The sequence below is a fragment of the Phycodurus eques genome, chromosome 14 (assembly GCF_024500275.1).
Source record: "Phycodurus eques isolate BA_2022a chromosome 14, UOR_Pequ_1.1, whole genome shotgun sequence".
NCBI classification, from domain to species: Eukaryota; Metazoa; Chordata; class Actinopteri; order Syngnathiformes; family Syngnathidae; genus Phycodurus; species Phycodurus eques.
Genome location: NC_084538.1, coordinates 14,515,503 through 14,532,790, shown reverse-complemented (window position 1 = coordinate 14,532,790; position 17,288 = coordinate 14,515,503). Strand labels below are relative to the sequence as shown.

At 40.9% G+C, this 17,288-nt stretch overlaps 1 protein-coding gene across 1 annotated transcript in view; it reads left to right on the top strand.

Annotated features, from left to right (window-relative positions):
• The window catches only part of LOC133412785 (pleckstrin homology domain-containing family G member 3), a 33,126-nt gene that overhangs the window by 12,232 nt on the left and 3,606 nt on the right, over nt 1–17,288 (top strand). Inside the window, exons 3-17 of the mRNA XM_061696422.1 lie at nt 4,428–4,957; nt 6,975–7,075; nt 9,488–9,557; nt 9,643–9,689; nt 9,776–9,926; nt 10,024–10,155; nt 10,257–10,439; nt 10,931–11,023; nt 11,461–11,547; nt 11,634–11,664; nt 11,798–11,899; nt 13,678–13,710; nt 14,443–14,453; nt 15,737–16,090; nt 16,768–16,875. Of these exons, the coding sequence (XP_061552406.1) occupies nt 4,428–4,957; nt 6,975–7,075; nt 9,488–9,557; nt 9,643–9,689; nt 9,776–9,926; nt 10,024–10,155; nt 10,257–10,439; nt 10,931–11,023; nt 11,461–11,547; nt 11,634–11,664; nt 11,798–11,899; nt 13,678–13,710; nt 14,443–14,453; nt 15,737–16,090; nt 16,768–16,875 (2,033 nt within the window). The remainder of the gene's footprint in view (nt 1–4,427; nt 4,958–6,974; nt 7,076–9,487; nt 9,558–9,642; nt 9,690–9,775; nt 9,927–10,023; nt 10,156–10,256; nt 10,440–10,930; nt 11,024–11,460; nt 11,548–11,633; nt 11,665–11,797; nt 11,900–13,677; nt 13,711–14,442; nt 14,454–15,736; nt 16,091–16,767; nt 16,876–17,288) is intronic.

The following is a 17,288-nucleotide window of genomic DNA, read 5'->3' as shown; positions in this document are numbered from 1 at the left end:
TATAAGAAAATTACATTAGTATCAATTGAGATGGTTGTGGAAAGATTTAATCAGTAATTCTGGGTTTTTGATGAATAAAAGTCGTAAATGTATGACATAGTGGGGAAAAGGGTCTTCATTCTCACTTGTCAGCCATCATATTAAAAGTCTGAAGGGGGGGATGAGCGGATTTAATAAGCATCCTAGCTTTAACACATTGTCCTTTTTTGCTTGGGTTTGTCTCATCATTGCTGTCTGTGACATCATGTAGTGACTTCTAACTACCAGGAGATATTTTAAACATATGATTAGCATTGTCTACTGTCAATGCTTCCAACTTGCCCTTTGTAACCCCCGCTATTTTTTATTTAATTTAAACACATTACCCATCACCTTTTATGTAGTTCTCCATTGTATTACAGAACACTGAATACAGTCTTCATAATTCTGTTTTGCTATGAGAGGCATATGCCAGATAAATGTAATGTAATGTTGCCTGTGTCAGAATTTGCATTGTGGTCCACATTAAAGCTCGTTTGCATGCTGACCTGTTCAAAACATGAGTCACATCCTCACAAGATTTTGCAACCTATGTGAAGCCTCGTAGTTGCATGCTGTGTTTGATCATTTCCTGAGGGAGTGGAGCAATCCTTATCTGTAACTATTTGCGCTGATATTTGCCAGATCATTTCAAAGTACGTTATGGTTGGAACATTCATGACTCTTGTCGTTAGGTCTCTACAGTTGAGGTAAGCATTCTGAGATACTTTTTTTCACAAACCAGATTTTCTATATAAAGGAATGTTGTCTGCACCTAGAGCCTCAAAGTGATGTAGATCATTTCTGTCATTGCAGTGACGCCACCTTTTAAAAAAAGAGAGGTTAATTGCTAGGGGCTCTGGCCCGTTCATTTCAGTAGTCTGTTCATCACCAGAATCACCGCTATGACATCAGAGCCTGTGAACCATACGCATTACTGTTCTGATAGTAGAAATTCGGCTAGACTTTAGATTACAAGATATAGACTGATTAGTCATCATGTCCTGTCTGCTTTCACCTGGGGACCAGCCTCAAGTATTCACTGGAGTAGAACTAACCCATTTTAATCATCTTTTCACAACAAGCTAAAACAGTCATTTGTTGAATTTGAGAAATGGTTTCCAGATGATTTGTGTTGAAGGAAGCAACCTAAGAAAAGGGGGGTGGTCATGCTTGTTGCATTAATTTAGCTTTTGTCTGAAAACGTAAACCTCTGCTTAAAGACCAGGATACTGTTTTTCAAAGATGGTCAATTAGGTTTGTTTTATTGTAATTCCAAGCATTTTTCTTTGTTACAAACACAGATGAACAGTTGATCAAGTTTAATCCATTAAGATTAATTTACTGAACGCATTATCTGACGTGTTTTGTAGTGTGAAACTCCGCAAAATACTACTACGAGTGAGTTTGGGGGCTGTTTTACATGAGCCTAGGTACTATACTGTCTGTGTAGCCTCGACTTGGTTAATGTTTATATTAGAGAGGAAACCACTGTATTGATACTGTGCAAAACAAAGGGGGTCTTACACCTTGCAAAAGCTGTGGTCTGGATTTTTTTTAAAGGTTGCAGCGCATATACTCAACTATGAAAACTCTACATAGTGTCAGATTATCTAATAATATAAATATTTACTTGCAAGAACAGATTCTGAGATTATGAAAAGTGAATTGCAGGATAGAAAGAGTCTTGGTGCGCATTTTATTTAATAGCTTTGCAGAAAATAGTTATGTGCACAGTAATGTTTTCGTCAGCGTGTTTTATTGCCAAAACCTCATTGGTATGTGGGCCTTAAAGTGACATTCTGTGGGTGTAAATGCATGGCAGAAGATATTGTACCTTTTTTAGTGTATTTACCTACCCGGAACATGTTTTTCCAATGACCAGAAGACTAATACAATATCCAGATATGGTTGTGTCTTGTTCCAGACACACACAAAACTTAATGGAGAATTGGCACACTATAAAACGAAAGTTCACAAACCAATGGGTGTTATCGTGGTTCTGTTTAAGCAGTAGTTTAATACCATAGCATTTAGTTGTACACATCTGACAGGAATGACACTGTAATAGGTCTGGCCTTGTCAATGGGTCTCCACATCCCACTGAGATTAAGAGCAAATGTTTGCTGATGTCAAAGACGTTCCAGGCTACAACCTTCCTTTTCCTCGCTCACATTCACCGTTAATCAAAGTAAATCTTTTGTCTGAAGAATTAAACCATTTTGCATTCGATTGCACTGGCTGAGCGCTCCGCTGTGGCTCTGTTGATGGGAAACATGTGGTGAGTGGTTTCACTCACAGATAATTTATGCCTATCTGTAATGGTTGATCAAAGCTATGATACAAGCTGAGCTGGCCTGTTTCTCGGGTCTTCAGATAAGTGAAATAGTGATCCTACACACTTGGTCATTTGAAAATGTCTAATCTTGAATATAAGTGTTCAAACTGCAAGAACGGTGCTCATTTTTTGCTTATTGCGCCATTTCTGCCCTTCCCTCTAACTTGGCATACACTGTAGAACAACAGCGTTATTATGAAGGAATATTTTGGTGGGAGGTGAGAAGAAGTGAGTTTTGTAGACCAGACAGCACAGTTTGAGTGGCAAAGGAAGCAGATGGCTCATTCAAATTGGTATGTAATAGCTCACCGCTGTCCTCCCTTTTTTGCACCATCAACCCTGTAGTTTGTCACGAAGCATAAACAGCGGTCGTCTCCCACGAGCCTGCTCCTCTGTTTCTCCCACCGCATTGCTTTGTATACCTTCGTGTGGATAGTGGAGCGAGTAGACAGAGTAATACGGTGCACCAGTCTCTCTTCGGGCCAAAACTGAGTCATGGAAAGTAGGAGGGCGCCAGATGTGTGTGTGTGCATGTGAATAAACTGGAAGGGTATCATTCAGCTGTCAAACTTCATTGACAGCTTTGCTCTGCTCTCGTGTGAAATTTCTGGCTTGTGTAGCTTGCTTCAATCCAAGAAGAACAATAGAAGGTTGTATTTTCACTAGAGTCAAGTGCAAATGCTGGGTAAGAGTGAATCCCTCCACTTCTTTCACATTTTCTCTTGGGCTTAATTGTTAAATTTTCAAATGTGGGCTGAATTTCAATGATACACAGCTAATGATTAACATTTATGCTAACTCCTGTCAACACTGATGTATGCGAGTGGGTTTCAAGCGGACAACGTCGTGAGCTACATCTGTCAGCTATCAGCACCAAAGTATCCACCCCATCGTCATAGACTTCACCTGAACCATTTCACTTTACAATTGTAGCCTTATTCAATCCAATTTATTGGTCTGAACGTCTGAAGTCAAAATACATGGACAGAAACATCTGTAGCATAAAATGGGTTTGACCTCTTTGCACACTACAAATACCTCAGGAAACTGAACTCTGTGTACAGAGGGAACTCGGTACCACTCAGTCTCACATTGCCTATGACTTCATATATTTTGGAACATCTGTGAGGAAAAAAATTCTTCTGGCACGGGAGGATGTGAAACGGAACATGTATTTCTTTAGAATTTAAATAATTATAAAACTTATAAGCCAAGAACTGTCACTCACCGCTATCTGAAACCAGACCACTGAACGTTTTGCCCCAGATAACTGCAATTTGTTCATGGCATTCACATGCAGACAAAAAATAAAAACACTATTACTAATTGGCTTATTATTCGTTTGAATTTAGGGGAAAAAACCCTTTAGAAAATAATGGAAATTGTCATACTAGTGTTTAAAAAAACAACAACACAAAAACCAAAAAAAAACAGTAATAGGCCCATTACAAAATCTCCCAAATATGTGGGCAAATGCATTATGGTCCAATGAAACCAAGGTTGAACATTGGACCAACAACGGGGCAGCATCATGCTTTGGGGCTGTTTTTCTTCAGCTGAAAATGGGGCCTTAGACAAGGTGGAGGGAATTATGAACAGTTCCAAATACCAGTCAGTGTTAGCACAAAACCTTTAGGCTTCTGCTAGGAAGCAAAAACAAAAACATGTCAGCAAAATGAGATTATAACAATTGCGCTTTATCTGGGGTTAATCAGAGGAACGTTAAATGGTGGCTGGTATGTGCGGGCTCCCATTTAACATGAATTTGAATGTTGTTACCTTAGAACATAACCACATCCCAATTATAAGACGGTGTTCACACTTCTCCAACCACATTATTTAAGTTTATTTTAATTTCCCTCTCAAAGATTTCAATTGAGTTGTACAGGTCATGGGTCACATTAATAATGGAAAAGGATTGTTAATGATTTATTTTGGTCTCATTTTTTTTTATCATTAATACTTGGCATCCCAAAAGGGTGTGCCAACTAAAGAAAAGTGGGTTTTGTCAGATTTCTCAGTTGACTTATGACATCTATCCTTTTTTTCTGTATTCCTCTCTTCTATATAGAATATCCTCGGTTACCTTCACCCCTCTCCGCTGGAGAACATGAACAAACAAACGCAGACTTGGATCCAGACTGTTACAACCAACTATGTGTGGAGCCATTGGATGGCGAGGGGAAACGTCCAGTAAGTCTAGTGTCCACCTTGTCTTCTGGGTCATCCCGTGACAGTCACAGCCTTTTTGGGAGCACAGTTACCCTTCCTTCCTCCTGCACCCCACCCATACCAAGCGAGGAGGACATCAACTTGGAGCTGAGCCCGGCCGAAAGCACAGTAGAGCAGAGAAGAGACCAGAGTCCTGGCCTCGCAGGGTCCAGCGGACTATGGAAGCCGCACCTGATCGGCAACCAGTGGAATAACAATAACGCCACCTTCAACAGGCAGGCAAGTGCAGAGATCCTTCACATCCCCACATCGCCTGTCATCACTGACACAATGGCGCCAAACCCAAAACTGACCCATGTGGACCGAGTTGTCATGGAGATCATCGAGACTGAGCGCATGTACGTCAAAGATCTGCGAAGCATTGTAGAGGTGAGTCAGTGTTGTAATTACTGTACAGTGACTCCTCATTAGCATCTGAACAAGTTTTATTTTGGAAGAACGCTATGAAGTCATGTCTGCAGGCTGTCAACAGCCAGTGAGTGCAAATATCATTTTGTGCAAGTTAAAACTTTCGTGGATATTCACAGCTAAACAAATCTGAACAACCACAAAGTAGATCTGACATTTGGCTAGTATATGTCATGTTTGGACGATTTGAAGACCATACTGATCACGGCTGTGCGGCAGTTTACGGCCTGGTCATGTTGTATATAAGCCAATGTGTTTATTTACCTTGCAGAGAGTGAGTTCATAGTTGATCTTTCAACTTGAACACAATGCAGGTCTTTCATGGCCCAAGCTTTGCTTTTGAACCAAAGACATCTCAGATTTGGTGTACTGAAAAATGGTTTTACCGCTCAACCATTTATTCATCTTTTACCACTTTTTATAGTCTGGAAACAACTAGCTGAAAGAGAAACCTCTTTGGGCCTCAATCATGCATGCAGCATAGAAACAGGAGCACTTAGCTGTCAGACAATCATCTGCTATTCATGGTAATGTGTTTAACATGTAAGTCATTTCTGAAACAGGCTGGCTGAAAACCAACAAGCACCTTTCCTCACCTTGTCTCGCACCACACTGGCGTCTAGGTCTACCTCCTGACTAACGCACTTCAAATTATGACCTGGCTCCTAGTGTTTCGGTTGACATGCTTGGTCTGGCCACAGCTGTACACTCATACAAGTCCCTTCCAGCCAACACAAACACTTTTCCCGTGATACAAAAGAGCAGTGGGGTTTTCCACTAGCTACAATGTGAGAACATATTCTTATACAGATGTATCCGCTTTTGTGATTACAGCACAGCCTTAATCACATTGATCCAGTGAGTTCTTCTATTATCACACTGTAGCTCAAATGAAGCAGAGATGTGAGAAACTAAGTCCAGGAGCTCATCAAAGAAGTCCCTTGATAATGACTCATAACCCAGTGACAGCTGTTGAAACTGCGTCCATCCATTTGTTTTTTTGTTTTTTTAAAGATGTTGTTTTATCACTCGCTCACATGCCTCTCATTCTCAACTGTCCCTTCAGTGGGAGTGGAGAGAACAGCTGTTTGACCCCCAGATGGTGTCACACAGCCAAATACATCCCCAACACCTGGCTTTAGCTCATGCACAAGTCACCATACCCAACCAACATTGTATGAACAAGAATGTGAGCATCCCGTCAACAGTGTTCTATAAGATCCCATCTAGTGTAGCTGTCATGCTAAAGTCGAAATAAAAAGTACTTTCTATTGCAACTCTTAGAACTGCAAGGAGTGTGCATTCATATCTCCTACACTTTGCTGAAGGTCACATGCGTGGTGCTCTCATTGCGAAGGAATCTACATGCATAATGCTGTGCAGTTCTTCCAGCTGTACGATGTGGACTGCGTTAGCTGTATGTCGTTTTTGTCTGCCTTTGCAACACGCCATTAGGGTGTCAGAACAAATTGCTGGTGTACTCTTAATTAGTCATCATATGTGCGTTTGTCTCTTGTCCACATTCCTCACTGCTTGTTTGTATGACACGTGGGTGTGTAACTGAGCATGATGGCGCATAGTCATCCTGATTTGAATTTTTTGGCTCCTGTGAATTTTAGAAGTTTTCATCTGCCCTGGAATATAGTTCAATAGAGTGTTAAGTCCCAGGAGGGGAATGAGCAGTAGATGTTTATGGTTTCTTGTCAGTCATGTCACCCCATAACTTAATGAACCAAATCCTTTTGAATGATCGCATCACTAACGTGTTAATTTTCCTTTATATCTAAACCTAAAAAAAAATCAACTTGTAATATTACTATATTACTGAAAACCAAATGGCATGTGATAACAGATGTAATATGGTCTTGCATCCCTCCAGTGGTAATAATCTGCAAGTGTCACGATTATACCGTACAAAAGAAATCTACGTTATCTGCATTAATTGTGATGTGACTCGATTTCCACCACTGTTTTCCAGGACTATTTGGCTTACATTATTGATATGAGCAACCTTCCCATACGTCCAGAACAAGTGTGCGCTCTGTTTGGAAATATTGAGGATATTTATGAATTCAACAGGTACGTTCTCTCCTCTGTAACCATACTGACCAGCATTATTCCTCTTTCACACGATTTTACTCAAAACTCCAGATAAGGAACAGCCATCCATCCATTTTCCGTACTGCTTATCCTAGAGTCACAATCTCATCTATCTTTGGACGAGAGGCGGGGTACACCCTGAACTCGTCGCCAGCCAATCGCACGGCACATATAAACAAACAAGCGTTCGCACTCACATTCACACCTCCGGGCCATTTAGTCTTCAATAAACCTACCATGCATGTTTTTGGAATGTGGGAGGAAACCGGAGTACCCGGAGAAAACCCACAAAGGCACAGGGAGAACATGCAAACTCTACACAGGCGAGGCTGGATTTTGAACCCCGGTCGCCAGAACTGTGAGGCAGGTTTGCTAACCAGTCAAACACCATGCTGCAAGATAAAGGAATATGAAGAAAAAACAAATGAGCTGAAATCATTAATTCCCCACATAATTATCTCTTTCTTATGGCTCATGTGTACTTTTATTATTTTGTTTTTTTAGTTTAAAAAAACAAGTGTGTGACTAATATTATGGTTGTATCAAGTTTGCCTTTTATGAAGAGCTGATATTTCACCCAGTGACTCCAAGTGGGTACTAAAAACATGAAACACCATTTACGTCAGCGGGCAGCCATTGCTGACCCCACTGCTTGCCAAAACACACATTAACATTCCTCTCATAGTGAGGAACTACACTGGTAATTCCACAGAACCCTGTAAAGTGTAGGATTCTAAAATTTGAAAACCCATTTAAACGGTATGGCAGGATTTAGTCTTATATTTCCCTATTCGAAAAGGAAAAGGAAATAATACTCATCACAGACAGCGACATCAGTTTAAGTTGTATTCACACACAAGAAAAGATACAATATTAGCTTTCTTTTTGTTTTGGTTATTTTCAAAGTGCCATGATGATGCAACAGGGTTCATTCTCTCTACCACAAATATTAGAACATGTATATGGCTTTACAAATGTATTCGACCACCACCTCGTGTAAGGTTTATACCCAAGCAGCCTTAAACTACCAGCATTGCTCAACAAAGTTATTTTATAATGGTTAATACAGCAGTATTGAGATGCTCTTAGATAATATTTTTACTATTATACATACATTTTCAAATGACTGATTTACTGATTCACTCTGTCGTAAGATTTAATCTATAGTGTATGTACCGGCATTACCAGATAACTAGCAACCCTTTACTGCTCGGTGACTGTTTTTTTTTTTGTCAAATGTCTTTATGTCTCAAAAGTGTTCTCTGTCAATTGACCGACTGTTGTCGTACTAGAGCGGCTCCAACTAGCGGAGACAAATTCCTTGTGTGTTTTTTGGACATACTTGGCAAATAAAGATGATTCTGATTCTGATAGCGGACAATGTGAACATTTACTAGATGAATGACATTTCACGCTATGCAGTTCAGCTTGCATTAATTTTATAAAAATGCAAAAATCGTACAGTGTAGAAATTATACCGTTCTTATTTACTTTAATCCCTAACATAAAAAAATGCTTTAGTGTAATCCATCCATCCATTTGCTGAGCCGCTTCTCCTCACTAGGGTCGCGGGCGTGCTGGAGCCTATCCCAGCTGTCATCGGGCAGGAGGCGGGGTACACCCTGAACTGGTTGCCAGCCAATCGCAGGGCACATGGAAACAAACAACCATTCGCACTCACAGTCATGCCTACGGGCAATTTAGAGTCTCCAATTAATGCATGTTTTTGGGATGTGGGAGGAAACCGGAGTGCCCGGAGAAAACCCACGCAGGCACGGGGAGAACATGCAAACTCCACACAGGCGGGACCGGGGATTGAACCCCGCTCCTCAGAACTGTGAGGCTGACGCTCTAACCAGTCGGCCACCGTGTCTGCTTAAGTGTAATGTTTCATTTTATTTCTCACTTATCAGAGAAACCTAGTGAGCTGGCTCAAGTTTGGGGGGAAAAAAGGTGAAAATCCTTATTCCTGTTCAAATGATAGAACGTCCAGAGCTCACTGAAATTGAGAGTCCACATTTAAGCACTTCAGGTGCTGGATGCTCTCGTGACGTGGTCATGACAGGTGGTCTAATAAATTTGTCAAGCGCTGTATGTTTCCCAGTCTACAATTTCATATAATAGAGAGAAAAGTGTTGTGATGTTCCTTTTATGGGGTTGCAAATCAAGTTCTTCCTGGCTTGACGCTTGGTTCCACAGCAGGCTCCTATTGTACAGTCTGCACTTCCCACTAGTGGAAAGAAAGCATACAACATGAATATTTTTGGATTGTTATGGAGTCTGAGAGAAGTTTTTTTTTTTGTTTGTATTTTTTTACAATAGACAATCATGTATTTCTTTAAAATAATGAATTTATCTTTTGGGCTTCATCTTTTCATGGTCTATTTTCAGTGAGTTGTTGCAGTCTTTGGACATGTGTGAGAATGACCCTGTGGCCATCGCCCAATGCTTTGTAGATAAGGTGAGCGTTCTTATCCTCCTCACAACGCTATTCAGGAAACAGATGGATACATGTGTCATGGGATTGTTGCTCTTTGGTTCCCCAGAGTGAATATTTTGAAATCTACACCCAATATTGCACCAACTATCCAAAGTAAGAGGCGCAAACATATTGCTTTAAGATACCTGGAGATGTGATGATGTTGGAGCTCTGATAAATATATTTTCACAATCCTGCAGTTCAGTAGCAGCACTAACTGACTGCATGAGAAGCAAAACCTTGGCACAGTTCTTCAAGGATCGTCAGGCTGCTCTGAAGCGTTCTCTCCCTTTGGGTTCTTTCCTTCTTAAGCCAGTGCAGAGGATCCTCAAATATCACCTTCTGCTTCAGGTAAAGACTGTCCTCACTGTTCGTTTTTTTCTCCTACTTTGAAATGCAATGCCACATTGTCCATCTTTTTTTTCTTTTTTTTTTTAATCATTTAAAGGAAATTGCAAAGCACTTTGGCCCAGACGAGAAGGGGTATGAGGTGGTCCAGGAGGCCATAGACACCATGACGGGGGTGGCCTGGTACATCAACGACATGAAGAGGAAACACGAACATGCAGTCAGAGTGCAGGTTTGCTCCAATTACCGCAGACAAACACAGACACGTGAAGTTTGTTGACGCAGTTGTTTACAAGTTGGAAAGCGTTTAGTTGTTTTCATACGCATGTGCAGGAGATCCAGTCTCTTTTGATAAACTGGAAGGGTCCTGATCTGACCACTTATGGCGAGCTGGTGCTGGAGGGCACCTTTCACGTCCTGCGGGCAAAGAACAGTCGTACACTCTTCCTGTTTGAAAAGATGCTACTCGTTACCAAAAGAAGAGGAGAGCACTATGTCTACAAAACACATATCTCAGTATGTTTTTTTTTACATTTTTTTTTTATTTTATAATGTCAATAGTCTCTTTAAATACCAGAATAATGAACACAATTGCAGGTTTATATACTGTTAAGATATGATGTGTTCTCAAAAGACTATATTGGTAAATGATACGAAATGATGTTTCATATTACAGGTACATTATATATGTATGTTTAAAGTGGATTTACCACCTCCACCCGAAAGCTCCGTCCGTGCAGGACAATAATTCAGTGCAACACAATTCACAAGCATAGAAAAATGGCATACTTAATGCATACTATGCTCTAATTTTCAGGGAGTAGGAAATATTCAAAATTATTTTGAAAAAAGCTTCCGCAAGTGACCTTTTACACAATTTATAGTGATTTCTTTTTTTTTTTTTTTTTCCCCCCCATACTCTTACTAAATCCTCATGAAAACAGGGTACATTGAGTTAACTTGACCTTCCCTTTTGCATAATCAAATGCCTATTGCTGTGATTTTAGTGTTCCACCTTGATGCTGCTTGACAGTGCAAAGGATCCCCTGCTCTTCAGTGTCATTCATTTCAAGCATCCCAGGCAGCCCCATACAGTGCAGGTAAATGTGAACTGTCACATGCCCTCAATTGTCCCTTGACAAATAGTGTGTGTGTTCAGAAGTAAACTCATTTGAGTTGATCATTTTTATATACAGTGCCAATAGACAGTGAACACACCCCTGTTAAAACAGGGCCTTACGAATGGTATTTCAAATACCAGTCCATTTCGGCCTTCAATTTCACAAAAACTTCTGACTTTCTTGAGATGGCGGCAGAAGAATTTTTGTCATGACAATGCGTGAAAACATATATAATGACCATATTATATTTATAAAAACAGGGCTGTGTTTTCACTTTCTATATCCGCTTTATTTTTAGGAATGTTTACAGAAAACAATTATTTAGGATGCTGTTTGTGGACTGCATTGTGTTTTGTGTTGTCATGCCAGCATGCGTCCTCTGTATCTTTAATAACATGGACAAGGGCTTCTTGTAGGCAAAATCTGTAGAAGAGAAGCGTCTCTGGGCCCATCACATCAAGAGGCTCATTCTCGAGAACCACAAAGCCATTGTTCCACCAAAGGTACACAACAGTGTCCATTCACTGTATAACAGCATCTCTTTTGAGCCATTTTGTGTTAAAGCTCTCAAACCCCTCTCATGCTTTAGGCAAAAGAAGCAATCGTGGACACTTCTAATTGTGAGTGATTATAAAATTGATATTAAGAAGAGTTGGTTTACATGATGTCAATTTGCATGCGGTCTATTCATCTTTTGAGAAAATTGTAATTGTAAAGTAAAATGTGTGCAGTGACCATCCTCTTCCGACTTAGGTCTTGGGAAGTACCACTGTAGTCCAGAGAGGGTGAAGAGAGCAGATTCCTACCAATCAGATGACTTCCATCTTGCAGGATGGACTGGGAGGAGGAGATCTGGTAAAAGACTGCAGACCCCATTTTGTCTGTCAAGTCGCACACAACCCCATCTGCAGTTAATCACATATACAGTGGGTACGGAAAGTAGTCAGACCCCCTTAAATTTTTCACTCTTTGTTATATTTCAGCCATTTGCTAAAAGTTAAGTTTGCTTTAAGTTAATTTTTTTCCACATTAATGTACACACAGCACCCCATATTGACAGGACCAAATTGAATTGTTGAAATTTTTGCAGATTTATTCAAAAAGAAAAACTGAAATATCACACAGCCATAAGTATTCAGACCCTTTGCTCAGTATTTAGAAGAAGCACCCTTTTGAGCTACTACAGCCATGAGTCTTTCTGGGAATGATGCAACAAGTTTTTCACACCTGGATTTGGGGATCCTCTGCCATTCCTCCTTCCAGATCCTCTCCAGTTCTGTCAGGTTGGAAGGTGAATGTTGGAGGGCAGCCATTTTCAGGTCTTTCCATAGATGCTCAATTGGGTTTAAGTCAGGGCTCTGGCTGGGCCATTCAAAAACAGTCACTGAGTTGTTCTGAAGCCACTTCTTTTGTATTTTAGCTGTGTGCTTAGGGTCATTGTCTTTTTTGAAGGTGAACCTTCGGCCCAGTCTGAGGAGCTGAGCACTCTGGAGAAGGTTTTCGTCCAGGATATCCCTGTACTTGGCCGCATTCATCTTTTCTTCGATTGCAACCAGTCGGCCTGTCTCTGCAGCTGAAAAACACCCCCACAGCATGATGCTGCCGCCACCAAGCTTCATTGTTGGGACTATATAGGACGGGTGATGAGCAGTGCCTGATTTTCTCCACAATTTCTATCTTGGCCTCATCAGACCAGAGAATCTTATTTCTCACCATCTTGGAGTCCTTCAGATGTTTTTTAGCAAACTCCATGCAGGCGTTCATGTGTCTTGCACTGACTGAGGAGAGGCTTCCGTCGGGCCACTCTGCCATAAAGCCCCGACTGGTGGAGGGGCTGCAGTGATGGTTGACTTTCTAGAACTTTCTCCCATCTCCTGACTGCATCTCTGCAGCTCAGCCACAGTGATCTTTGGGTTCTTCTTTACCTCTCTCACTCAGACTCTTCTCTCCCGATTGCTCAGTTTGGCCGGACTGCCAGCTCTAGGAAGGGTTCTGATCGTCCCAAACATCTTCCATTTCAGGTTTTTGGAGGCCACTGCGCTCTTAGGAACCTTAAGTGCAGCATATTTGTTTCTTTTGTAACATTGGCCAGATCTGTGCCTTGCCACAATTCTGTCTCTGAGCTCTTCAGGCAGTTCCCTTGATCTCATTTGCTCTGACATGCACTGTGAGCTGTAAGGTCTTACATAGTGTAGCTGTGGCTATGGCTTTCCTCATCAAGTCCAATCAGTATAATCAAACACAGCTGGACTCCAATGAATGTGTGAAGCCATCTCAAGGATGATCAGAAGAAATGGACAGCACCCGAGTTAAATATGAGTGTCACAGCAAAGAGTCTGAATACTTGTGGCTGTGTGATATTTCAGTTTTTCTTTTTTAATAAATCTACAAAAATTTCAACAATTAAATTTTTCTTCTGTCAATATGGGTTGCTCTGTTTACATTAATGAGGAAAAAAATAAACTTAAATGATTTTAACAAATGGCTGGAATATAACAAAGAGTGAAAAATTTAAGGGGGTCTGAAAACTTTCCGTACCCACTGTACCCTAGCTGTAAGGTTTGATAATGGCAGTAATGCGTCATATTCAAATATATTTGATGTCATTAATTGTCTTTTTCCATCTGTTTTAGAACCTGCTAAACAAATCAGAAAAAGTACCAAAGGTCAGTATATTGTTTACACCATATTTGGTAAATGTGTTAAAAGTAGCCTAGTTATGTAGCTGCACATCTTATCAAGTGGCCAAGAAAGCCCTCTAACCAAGGTGAGGTTTAATGGTTAGTGTCATGTAAGAGCTTTTCAAATTGTCACTGCACCTCTGCTTTGTTTGCACTCAAAGATGGCTGCAAACCAGCTCAAAAGACACACTTCCAATCAGACTCCACAGGCCTCACCCATAATGGAGTTAATTATATGCCATTGGTGCAAGGCTCTGTCCTACAAGAGCTCTTTTCAACAGCCAAATTCAGCCTTGCATTCAGATCTGCTCTCTGTTGTCCTAATTGTCCATTATGAAAGAGAAAACCTCTGTTTTCTTTTCCTAGGGTTATAGTCCATTGTTCTCAGTTTGCATTTTACACACCGACCTAATGAAGATGTAATTTTCATGTCAACCTCATCTCAGTGAGGGAGTTGTTCATCACATGATGGATAATTGCATCATGTTCAGTTTGAGAGAAGGATGTTTCTAATTGACATTTATCTAATCACAAGGCCTCCCATGAGTCTGGGCCAGACTAACCACTGGGTGGCTTACTCTCTGCTTGGATCCCGACTCTAATTGCACAAGATGCATGTGATACTTGGCTTATTTGTACATGAAATATTGAACTTGAGAAAATCAGGACATCATTTGTTAATGTCTGCTTCTCTATTTTTTTCTCTCCTCCTTACAGATGTTATGAAGGTAAGTGTTGGAAATGGATACTGTGCATGTATTCTCAATCTACCCATATCGTGCAGCCCTAGTCCAAACTATAGCTTACCAAAACACACTGCTATTTTGTTTGAGCATTGTCATCGCAATGTACATCTGTACCCTGTGATGTTGGTGTACTGTAATATACAGTGAATCAACTGTAATATTAAAAGTGACCAGCAGAGAGATCTGTTTGGACAGGCTCAAAAGATTAAAAGATTGTACACTTGCTGCATTTCCTGTTTCGCTCTTCAGAATGAAACTAGGCAGGCACGCGGCAGCTGTGTGAGTGCGCAAAGTGTGTTCAGGGACACTGCGTAAATGGGAGTGAATGTGTTCTTGTGTAATACAGTATGTAACTGTAAAAATGGATTCCTAGGAAAATTATTATTTGTATCAGAATGCTTTAGTTAAAACACTGTACGATCACAGTGATAATATGGAATTTTGTTTTGTTTCAAGAATAGATTACTTTGTTAATATATTCAGCCAGAGCTATGCAAAGGAATGCTAAGTTATCACTGTCCTTTCACCAGCATTTCTGTCATACTGTGTTGAGTAATTTTGTTTGCACATTAAGGACAAAGGTCCTGCTTTTGTTTTAAGTACTTATTTTTAAAAACACCATTCAAGCAAGAGGTTTTTCCTCATATTTTTGAGATTGTAGGGTGAAAGCTGCAGCTGGCTACTAGTGTGGACTGAAAGGGTGGCAACAATGGGGAAATAAAATGCCAGTATTTTGAGGGTCAATGACATATTGGGTGGGGGTGGGGTTATGCGGGACAGGGGTGTAGTAGTTTGTTTTTAGACCGGTGAATTTTGTTCCAAATTTTGAATTATGAACTACGAACTGAATTACTTGATTTTTGGAACCATGAACCGAACTTTGAACTAGTTTACATAGAAAATGAACTTTCCCATCACTGATACTGTATTATTTCACATTGCAATATATATATATATATATATATATATATATATATATATATATATATATATTTTGCAGGTTTTTTTAAAATCTGTCTTTTTTTTTTCTAATAGCGGGCAGCCCTAGTTTGTACACTGTCAAATTTCACCCGTATAATGGCAAAATAATTTATTTTAATACGAAAACATCCAAAACGAATCTTCACAAAACATGGTGTGTCTTGCCATGAACAGCCAATCATATCTCACTAAAGCCAAAGCAGCTTTATGATTTCATCGCATTTAGAAACTGACCCAAGCATTGTCCTTGCCATGACAAACCACATCTGCGACCTCACACACAGCATGCAGAGAGCGAGGGCGCCCTGCTGGGGGACAGGCAGCCGCCTCGGCCTGCCCCAAGTGTCAAGACACAGGCCTCCAGTCTAGACGAGCCCCAGGGTGAGAAGCCCACTGTGGAGGACACTCTCCAGCAGCTAAGTTCTACCACCGCTAAACTGAGTTCCTCGCCTTGTGAGGGGCGTCCGAAGCTGCCGATGACGGAACAGGCAACACAGGAGGATGAGGAGGGAGAGAGTTACAAGGAGGATTTACTGATGGGGGACGACCAGGTAGCCGACTTTGCCAGCTCTGTGCTGGCAGCCATCTCCTGCTGGCACTATAGAGCCAGGGCTTTGCTTTCTTCTCACTTCACAACGGTGAGGGTTTCCAGCCACCCACAGCTTTCCCGTTTCCCGCTTCATTCCGCTTGCTCACCGCTCCTCTCGACCCTTCTGCTCGCCCACGTTGGTCCTCGTCCCGCTCTGTCTATATGTACACATCCCACTAACAGCTGCATGTGCACTGTGCACAATGAATGAGTCAGGTTGGATTCATGTTATGGTGGGCAGAAGCGCTCCCGTACTGTTAGCTGTAAGCCACCAAGGTGAAACATGCGGGTCATGTTCTTTGTGTGCATGCGTCTATCTCTGCATGCGTTTATCTTGTTTTCCTCTTCTGTCTGGTGTCATTGTCAGCATACTGTGTTTGAGGATTAGTTTTAAATGAAACTCGTGTCTTCATTTGGATTACAACCACTGACTGAATGTGTCCTGCTTGACTTCAAAGGTTAATGCAGCCATCTTATTAAATGATTATAATAGCGTGAGGTTGCTCTTTGATGAACATTTTCCCTTCAGCGTTTTCATAATCAAGCTCCATTGTTACAGCGTAATAGATTCTAAATATTTGTCGTCTAAGTTGGAAGACTTGTATTGTAATATTTTTGAAATGGTACTTTACTCAACTCTTAACTGCTGCTGTCGACGACAATTCCTCTGCTATGCGCTGCCTCCATTTTTAGAAGAGTTTGAATGAAATCTATGGACTCTTGCAGGATGATGCAGTAAGCGATGACGCTCAGCTGACCGATACGCCGAGAAAGGAGACTCGAGAAACTCTTAGCCATGGAGAAGAGCAGATGGATATGGCTGAGACCAGACAGGTGCTATTCTCACTGCTTATGGTTTTTGCTCTAAGCATTGTATTTCTTAAAGGAAGGTGTGCTGGCTCATTCACTGCTACAATACAGACTAGTGCATGTCGTTTAGCAGCAACACCACATTTCACTGAGGCCCATTTACAGTAAATCATGTTGAGCTGTATTAGTACCTGCTCTGAGATTAGATTTTGGGTCCAACTGCAGCTATTAACTGATGCACAGCTCCTGGACCTATGAGCAGAGTGCACATTTGCCTTGTTTTTCCAAGGCTTATCTCCAAATTGTACACCATGCACTCCAGAAGAGCAGGCAACACCGAGAAACAAATTCATCAGAACTTTCGAATGTAACCATTCGTGGAGTGTTTGGGAGAAAAAGATACAAATTCATTTAGAATGGGCCATCTTAATAAAAGT